At 37.0% G+C, this 9,203-nt stretch overlaps 1 protein-coding gene across 1 annotated transcript; it reads right to left on the bottom strand.

Annotated features, from left to right (window-relative positions):
- Positions 1-8,257: 8,257 nt before the first annotated feature.
- LOC112138088 (zinc-binding protein A33-like) lies at positions 8,258-9,178 on the bottom strand. The gene has a single exon (XM_024260654.2). It carries the CDS (start codon positions 9,008-9,010, stop codon positions 8,258-8,260), a length of 753 nt encoding a protein of 250 aa, XP_024116422.2. The 5' UTR covers positions 9,011-9,178.
- Between the last annotated feature and the right edge of the window lie 25 nt (positions 9,179-9,203).

Genomic DNA, 9,203 nt, shown 5'->3' with positions numbered 1-9,203 from the left:
TCATCATTTTTTTGGAGGGGTCATTCACTATTTCAATATAACTGATTGCTGGGTACATGCAAATGTTGTGGTGGGAAAATACATTTTTGCTCAAAGGCTCAGTAAGAGGGACTAATTGCAAAAACAAGAACCACAATTGACCTAAACGTTTAGGTCTCCAAATAAATGAATTAAGTGGTTGCGATCTTCAGATAGAGATCTCCTTTTAAGGTGTTAAATCATCCCATAGAGAGCCTAGAAAGAGATCTTAGAACCATGGTATGTTCAGGGTTTTGTCACTTCACCTTGTTTCAAAGTCCAACCCCTCCCCTGACATCTTTCTGTAAAGAGCGGAGGAGGTGGAGGAAGGAAGGGAGGGAGGTGGAGTGACATCAGCCTTTTGGCGCCACTTATCTCTGCAGGATCTCCCAGTTGGCCTTGGCATTTCCTGAAGCCAGCCGCTATTAAAAATAAAGGAGATGTTAAGGAATTTTTTGAGGGGATTTGAGGTTTTCGTTGGGAACTTTTGCTCCTAAAGGGAAGGAGATATTACTTTTATCTATGATCAAGGTGTGTTTGCTTGGTGAGACCTTTAGGAATATTTGATGAGGGAAAAAACAACAACTGTGGTAAAAAGGGGTTTTGTTAGAAAATGTAGGAAGATCCAGAACATTGGACTAAATGGTGACACTTTCACTTCCTGATTGAAGCTCATTTGACAATGAAAGCAGGTGGTGCAGTTCTGAGAATGACCACTAGGAGGCTTGTTAAACAAGCATGTGGTGATATGCAACACTTTACAGTAGTGAACTGTTTACGCAATTAACGTAAAGTAGCTGTTTCTGTCATAGAGAAAATAGATTTTGCGTTTCTATGCAACATTTTACAGTCGGGAAGTGTTTACGTAATAAGCGTAAAACTAGCTATTTCCGTCATAGAAAAAATAGATTTTGTGCAATTGTGAAACAATTTAAAGTAGTGAAGGATTTACGTAATTAACGTCAACTAGCTACTTCTATCCTAGAGAAATTAGATTTTGCGTTGTTATGCATTATTTTACCATTGTGAAGTGTTTCCATAATTAACGTAAACTAGCTGTTTCTGTAGGAGACAAAAGGTTTTTTGCGCCATTATGCAAAATACTAGTCGTGAAAAGTTCACGTAATCAACATCAACTAGCTGTATCTATCAAGGAGGAAAATAATTTTTTCGTTGTTATGCAACATTTTACAGTCATGAAGTGTTCATGTAATTAACGCAAACTAGATGTTTCTGTCGTAGAGAAAACAGACTGAGTTATTATGCAACATTTTACGGTCGTGAAGTGTTAACGTAGTTAAATTAACTAGTGGATTCTGACGGACAGAAAATAGACTGCGTTATGTTGCAACATTTTACAGTTGTGAAGTGTTTATGTAATTAACACAAACTAGACGTTTCTGTCATAGAGAAAATAATTTTAAGTTGTTATGCAACATTCTACCGCCGTTAAGTGTTTACATAATTAACGTAAACTAGCTGTTTCTGCCGTGGAGAAAAGTTTTTGCGCTCTTATGCAACATACTAGTCTTGAAAAGTTTACCCTAGCTGTTTCTGTTGTAGGGGAAAAGTGATTTTGCGTTACTGTGCAACATTTTACAGTCGTGAAAAGTTTACATAATTAACGTAAAATAGCTATTTGTGTCGTAGAGAAATAGAGTTTGTGTTACTACGCAACATTTTACAGTCGTGACGTGTTAACGTGATTAACGTACAGTAGCGTATTCTGATGAAGAGAAGCATCCATTGTTGATACTGTCCTAACGTAAAGTATAGAGAATTGGCGTAAAGTCCCAGGATCTATTGGACTTTACTAACGTGAAGTGTAGTATTTTGGCTGAAGCCTCATTTCTTTGCGCCAGCAATCTCTTTGAATTACTGTGATTACGTTAATGCTAATACTTTTCAACGTCAACTATTGCTTATTGACTTAAAGCCCAATTTCTTCGCATGTTGGAATTATGTTAATTACAATATGGATACTTTACAAAGTAAATTGTTGTATATTGGAGTAAAGCAACATTTCTTTGCATCAAAATCTGTTAAAATTCCACAAATTACGTTACTAACATTTTACTAACATGAAGTGTAGTATTTATTTGAGATTTCTTTACTTCAACAAATTTTCACGAATTTTGCCGACACCGTTGAAATTCCTGACACTAAAGTGTAGAAACTGAACACGTGCTCAGAATTTGTGAGAGAATACCAACAATTTGTTCAAAATAAATAAACAAATGAATAAAACAAAAAAGAAAGAAATTCACTTGCAGGGGGATTTTTTTCTCCAACAATAGAATATGTCTGTTAAAAGTGAATCATTTTTAAGCTCCTAAAAATTTCAATAAAGCGTGGTCATGCTATGCTAACAAAATCTTGTTTTTTTGTTCTAGCCGAATCATTTAAGGTTTTCTTTGTGTCTTTTTCTTGTTCAGCGTTGAACCATCTTTAGTAACAAAACCGTCTTTTTCCTTCATAAAGCTGAGCTTTCGTACATTTATTTGACCACGTATCCCCAGTTTCTTCTGACATCTAAGTAAATGTCAAGCGTGTTTCGCCGTTTTCCATAGAACATTTTTGCATTAGAACTACTATTTTATTTGTGACGTCATCCGTCCCACAAAACTGTTAGGTTTCACTTCATTATTATGTTTAAATTGGGCAGAAATGACTATTTTTGTCACTTACCTCACCTGAGAGGTTCCTGGAAGCCACTTCCTGTCTTCATAGGCATCAGTGATGATGTCATCGGGGCTAAAGGAAGTACGGAGGTGCAGTGAGGGGCTTTATTTAGTTTTGTTAGACGGCGATGCTTTAATTTGGGAGATGCTGAGAAGCTGTTGAGATGTAAACTCCTTAGAGTCCACGTTGAGTGTCAGTCAGCATGACTGTGTTTCAGTGAACAGCTTCTGGACCTCCGCTCAACAGCTTCAGACAGCGCCGACGAAAACAATCCGACGTCCTGCTGCTGATGAAAAGGAGGTGGAAAAACTCACTGGTCTTCAGAAGATCCTGCTGGAGTTTTTTCAGGCCCGGTTTCAGTTTCAGATGAACTCCAGATGAACTGAACGCTGCTATGAAATCTTCATGTGAGGCTTCTCAGAGACGGGAAAAGATGGGGAGGTGTGAAAAAGCTGTTTTCAAGAGACCGCAGAGAGGACTTCTGATGGAGATATCGCTTTTCTTCTACTGTAAACACACTAAAGCTCGTTTTCTCATGTTCACGTGACGATTTGAGCTTGATTTCTAATGTCCACGTGAAGATTGAAAGTTGTTTTCTGATGTTTAAGGAACAATTTATGTTTTTTTCAGTCGTTAATGTGAAAATTTCAGTTTGTTTCCAATATTTACGTGATAATTTAAACTTGTTTTTGATGTTTACATGAGAATTGTAAACCTATTATTCGGTGTTTACTTAAAAATTTAAGCTTGTTCTATGATGTATACGTGACTATTTTCTTTTTTCCAATGTTCAAGTGACCATCTGAGCTTGTTTCAAAATGTTTATGTGACAATATATGCATTTCTTCCGAAGTTTACCATTTTTAGCTTGTTTTCCGATATTAGCGTGAAAAGTTTACGATTGTTTTCGGATGTTAGCATGATAATTCAAGCTTTTTTTCCTATGTTTACGTAGCCATTTCTAGCTTGTTTTCCGAACTTTACATGAGAATTGCAATTTTTCTATTTGATGTTTTCGTGACAACGTAAGCCCATTTTCTGATTTTTACGTGACAATTTCAGGTTTTTTTTAACCATGTTTTTGTTTTTTAATAATAAAGTGACACTTTAAGCTTGTTAAATGATGTTTATATAACAGTTTTTTAGCTTGTTTTCTGATGTTTACGTGAGAATTCAATGTTTATGTGACAATTTAAGGGTTCTTTTTTGTTAACGTGAAATCTCAGCTCGTTTCCAATGTTTACGTGAAAATTTAGGCTTATTTTCCGATGTTAACGTAACTGTTTTTCGATGTTTACGTTAGAATTGTAATCTTATTAGTTTTTTACGTCAAAATTTAAGCCGATTTTTTTATGTTTACGTGACAATTTCAGATTCTTTACAATGTTTAAGCCACAATTTAAGCTTATTTAAGTGAAAGTTTTTGTTTTATTTTCCGATGTTTGCTTGAGAATTGTAAGCTTGTTATATCACGTTTACGTAACACGTTAAGCTAGTTTCTGATGTTTATCTGACAATTTTAATATGACTGATGTTTACATGAAAACTTTTCATGTTTACGTGACAAATTAAGCTTTTTTTTCCCCAATGTCTGCAGGACAAATTAATGTTGTTTTCCGATGTTTACCCGAGAATTTAAGTTTTTGATGTAATCTCTGGACGAATACATACCCATACTTTCAACCGTGTATAAACACCAACACTTCTGGGCTCACTTTCTTGTTTATCTCCTCATTACTGATACTCACACAAACGCACAACTTCTCCAAACACACACACTGATGCACTGTAACAAGCCAGCTCTGCGTAGTAAGGCGGTTTAAGCCCCTGGCGCTCTCGCGCGGCGCTGCCAGCACAGCTTGCCATTAGCCCAGGGTTGGCCAACTGCAAACGATGTTTCCAATCCTCTCACACCATCTGCTCCTCGCCTCCAAAGGAGGAAGAGTGCAGCTTCCACTTCCTCCTCCTCATCTTCCTTATGAGGCTGGCCATCTTGTGTGGAGGTGTGAAAGCGCCGGGACGCCGAACCTCCTCTGAAAGTTGTTGCGACAGCTGTGCTTTTACGTGTGACAAGTTCCTTCAAAGTCCTTTTGGTGGACAGGTTTGGATTTTAGCTTTTTATTCAAGTCAGTCTTTGCAGGATGAGACGAAACACCAGCAGCTTTTCAAGGCAAACGAATCCCACAATCAATAAAACATTAAAGACAAGTAACCCAACTAAGGAACCATTAGCATAATGGACGATGGCAAGTGATGGTGCAACAATATCAATACGTTCCTGGAAATTGTACCTTAAGGATACATTTTAAACTGTCAATGTCCACTGATGACAAATGTGTGTAAAAGACATCTCTGGTGTTAAAGGGTTACACTTTGGTCACTTGTCGTGCATCAGCGGAATCCGTTAGCGCTGACCCATCTTTATAGTTAAAGACTGAACTGTAACCAGATAAGATGACACGGTTTAAAACAATGTACAAAAAATAATGACAATAACAATAACGGATCTATCATTACAGTCTCAGAATTGAAGGTACCACACCACCAGAAAAGAAGTAAGAAAACCTTCAGGCCAATGAGAAGCACCAGGAAGTAAGAGAAGGAAGAATAACTGAATACCTCCGAAGGAATAAAGCAAGTACAGAACATCCATCCATCCATCTTCCTAGCCGCTTCTTCCCTTTCGGGGTCGCGGGGGTGCCAGAGCCTAACCCGGCTACTGATGGGCGAAGGCGGGGTACACCCTGGACAGGTCGCCAGTCAGTCGCAGAAGTACAGAACAGTCACTCGGAAAGAAATTTTTAATACAATCAGAAACATTTTAGCATATATCTAAATAAAGTTTATTTATAGAGCACTTTACAATACAGGTCAAAACATTAGACACACCAGTGAATAGAGATACACAGAGACCAAGGAGCAAGAAAAGTCAATGTTTCTATCAGTGGATAGAGACAAAATCTTAGGAATTGTTCTTAGACGCAAGAATAAAACATCTTGAGACTTGAAAAATGTAGATTATTGGCATTGTTCTACCATTAGAGCATATTTATAAACATCTATGATCATACACAATTGTGGGTTATTCCAGTATACAAGGAAGGAGATAAATATTAGTTTTAAACTAAAAACTGATTTCTTTACTTTCCCAATTCTACAAGATACTCGAAAAACAACTTGCTGGAACATTGGAAAGTTTCATGAAGAAAAACAATTAACTTTTGGAAAGTCAGTTCGGCTTTAGTAACCATAGATCCACGGCACTAGCTATTGTTGACTTAGTAGATGAAATATATTATACTAGTGAGAAGAAAGAGTATGGAGTTGAGATATTCTTAGACTTAAAGAAAGCATTTGATACAGTAGACCACAACATTTTATCTAAGAAGCTGGAAAAATATGGGGTAAGAGGTGTTGCACTTTTAGACATCAGGTCAAAAATTGAAAAAAAAAAAAAATAAATAACTTGTGGAGTCCAGCAAGCATCAATGTTGGGCCCCCTAATTATTTTTATTTGCACATCAATAATATTTGTAAGGTGTGAGTCATATAAAAATGATTTATTTTTTTGCAGATGAAACCAATGTTTTATGTGCAGGGGACAACATGAATTAGATGCGGACACAGACAGAAAATAAAATTGTGGTGTCCCGCAAGGATCAATATTGAGCCCCCTAATTATTTTTATTTGCACATCAATGATATTTGAAAGGTGTCAGACGTATTCAAATTGTTTATATTTTGCAGATGACACCAATGCTTTTTTGTGCAGGGGACAGAATAAATTCAATTAGATGGAAAAAAAAACTTGTGGTGTCCCGCAAGGATCAATATTGGGCCCCTAATTATTTCTATTTATATATTAAGGATATTTCTAAGGTTTCCAGGCTTATTAAAAAAAAATTTGCAGATAACACCATTGTTTTTTTATGCAGGGGACATAATAAATTAGAAAAATTGCAAGACTGAAAACATAGTTTGAAAAAAAACTAATAAATTAGAAAAATTGCAAGACTGAAAACATAGTTTGAAAAAAAACTACTTTTAAATGAAACTAGATGAAACAAAATGTAATGTTTTTTGTGATGGAAAGATCAACACAATGGTGAAAGTGATGATTAAGGACACACCGCTACAAACGATACAAAGAGATTAAATTTCTAGGTAATGTAGTTGACCACAGATTCAGATTGAAAGCCCAGGTTTAAAATGTGGCTAAAAAATATTGAGGACTATAGGGATACTGAACAAGAAAAAACAACTCGATGTATACATTATATTGAGTACTTGTACTTTCCTACCTCAACTAAAGCATTGAGAAAAGGGGAAAGTGACAAAACTACTACTACTATATTCACTATTCACATTTCAATAACAAACCATAAGAATCATTTTTTAATTGCATTATTATAACTATAAATGATTAATAAATATTTTGAGCGTTTTATTAATTTATGTTTTTTTTGTCTAAATAATTTACTTTGTGTTTGAAAGTAAAATTATATCAAATGAAACAAATAAATTGAAGACAAAAAAAGAAAAACAACATAAAATTACAGAATTACACCAACATAAATATCCACAAAAGGCTGCTAAAAACAAAAAAGTGTTTTGAATATGAAGAGTTCAGCCTAATCAATGAAGTGTAGAGACAAAGGTAGAGCGTTATAGTATTTTGGAACCATCGCTTGGAATGCTTAATCCGCTTCAGTTTTAAAATGTGTGTGAGGAACAACCAATAAAACATAACATGATGATTAAATCTCAGCTGTGTTCTTTCTGTGTGGAGTTTGCATGTTTATTTTGTGCACGCTTGGGTTTTGTCCGGGATCTCTGGCTTCCTCCAACAGCCCAAAAACCTCATGGCTTTATAGGTTAATTGATTAGTCTAAATTGTCCCTTGGTGTGTGTGTGTGAGTATGAGTGTGTGGTCCTGTGACAGACTGACCACCTGTTAAGGGTGAATCCCACTGTTGCCCTACGGTGGCTTGGATAGGCTCCAGCAACCCCGTGATCCCGAAAAGGATTCAGGAGATTTGGAAGATGGATGCGTGGATTTTTAAAATGAACTGGAAGCCTGTCAACCTTAGCTGTACAGGTAATCAATCTTAAACGTTTATGTTTCACTGAAAAATTGCTCCATCCAAACTTCAGACAACAAAAAACACAACAAATGAATATGTTCTTCGGTATCTTAGCATTGTCACATTTTGATTTGGTCTTAAATTTTACTCTTGAAAGCTGGTACTGTCACCTGTGATAGAAGAGAAAACACCAATTCTTTGAACTGTGGTTTATCTCTTCGACCGTTTATGCAATTAACATATTTCCAGTGGATTCTGACGTGGACAACACCAGATTTGCACCGATCTGAATCAGATACGTCAGAAACATTTGGTTTTCATTAATTACATTAGTATTTTCTCTCTGTAAACACTGTAGATAAAGCTACATTCCAAAAGATTTTTCCTCGTTAAGGTATGTTTTTGGTTTTTTATCCATATTCATAGACATTTTAAGATATATGTCTTGTGTGGACACGTGTGGGGTTCTAACCCTAAGCAGTTTCATTGACAGGGCAGATGGTTAGAGGTTTAAGGTTTAATAAACCATAGCTTGGAAATGAACCAAGGAATGGGCGTAGTTTGACGAAACTGTTGTTCGTAAAAGTGTAGATAGGAGCTGGAGTATCAACATCATAAAATGCGACTGAGCCCTCATCGAAATCCACAAACACACCCACCTTCTCAAGCACAGACCAAACCACATCAACAGGTTGGCTTTCATTAGCTTTGAGTTTTTCTCCTTTTCTTATACAAATCGTCCTGAAACCATTCTCAGGGTTGAATGAGATCATTCCCGTTCTTTCAGCGAACTCCTCGGCTACTCCTAACCCCCAGAATAGCTTTCCTTTCACCTCAACCTCAAAGTAAAATTTACCACTGGAGAAACTCTGCTCTCCCAAAATGGCAAAGATGTGGGAAAATCTCTTTGGATCATCTGGGGCATCCACTTTTTTTTGCACAGAGTGAACTTGCTTTCTATCACTAGACAGGACAAGGAACGCATTGGCAGTTTGAGGATCAAGAGTCACGTCTACTGCAAACTTCTTGGCTTCCTTCAGCTTGGCTTCAGTCAAAAATTTCTCTATCATTTCCATGATTGTCTTCTGCAGTTGAGTCACAGCTCTCAGCGCGGCCCCCTCATATGACGGTACCACCGACCAGTCCTTGGTCGGTGGACTCGCTTTCAGAGCCGAGAACTTTTGAAGAAAGTCGAGGCGATCTTCAGATTCTAAAAGCGGCTTCATCACAGAGCTCTTCTTCTTAAGATCAGGGATTTCCAGTTCCAGTCCTTTGACGAGGTCTTCGGCCTTTTCCTTTGTAGCGTTCTGTTTGTCTTTGATCTCCTTCACGAGGTCACTCAGGGTTTTCTCCACGGACTCCTTTAGGGCAGTAAAGATCTCCACACCAAGTGCTGTCTCTTGGTCTGCAGTCTCATCA

This window comes from Oryzias melastigma, unplaced genomic scaffold (assembly GCF_002922805.2).
Source record: "Oryzias melastigma strain HK-1 unplaced genomic scaffold, ASM292280v2 sc01396, whole genome shotgun sequence".
In the NCBI taxonomy this organism is placed as follows: domain Eukaryota; kingdom Metazoa; phylum Chordata; class Actinopteri; order Beloniformes; family Adrianichthyidae; genus Oryzias; species Oryzias melastigma.
Note: the sequence above shows the minus strand (reverse complement) of the source record. Positions and strands in the feature narration are given on the sequence as shown.

Bases quoted from the DNA above. Each gene is read 5' to 3' on its own strand.
- LOC112138088 (XM_024260654.2), bottom strand. From the start codon at position 9,010: ATGAAGCCGCTTTTAGAATCTGAAGATCGCCTCGACTTTCTTCAAAAG.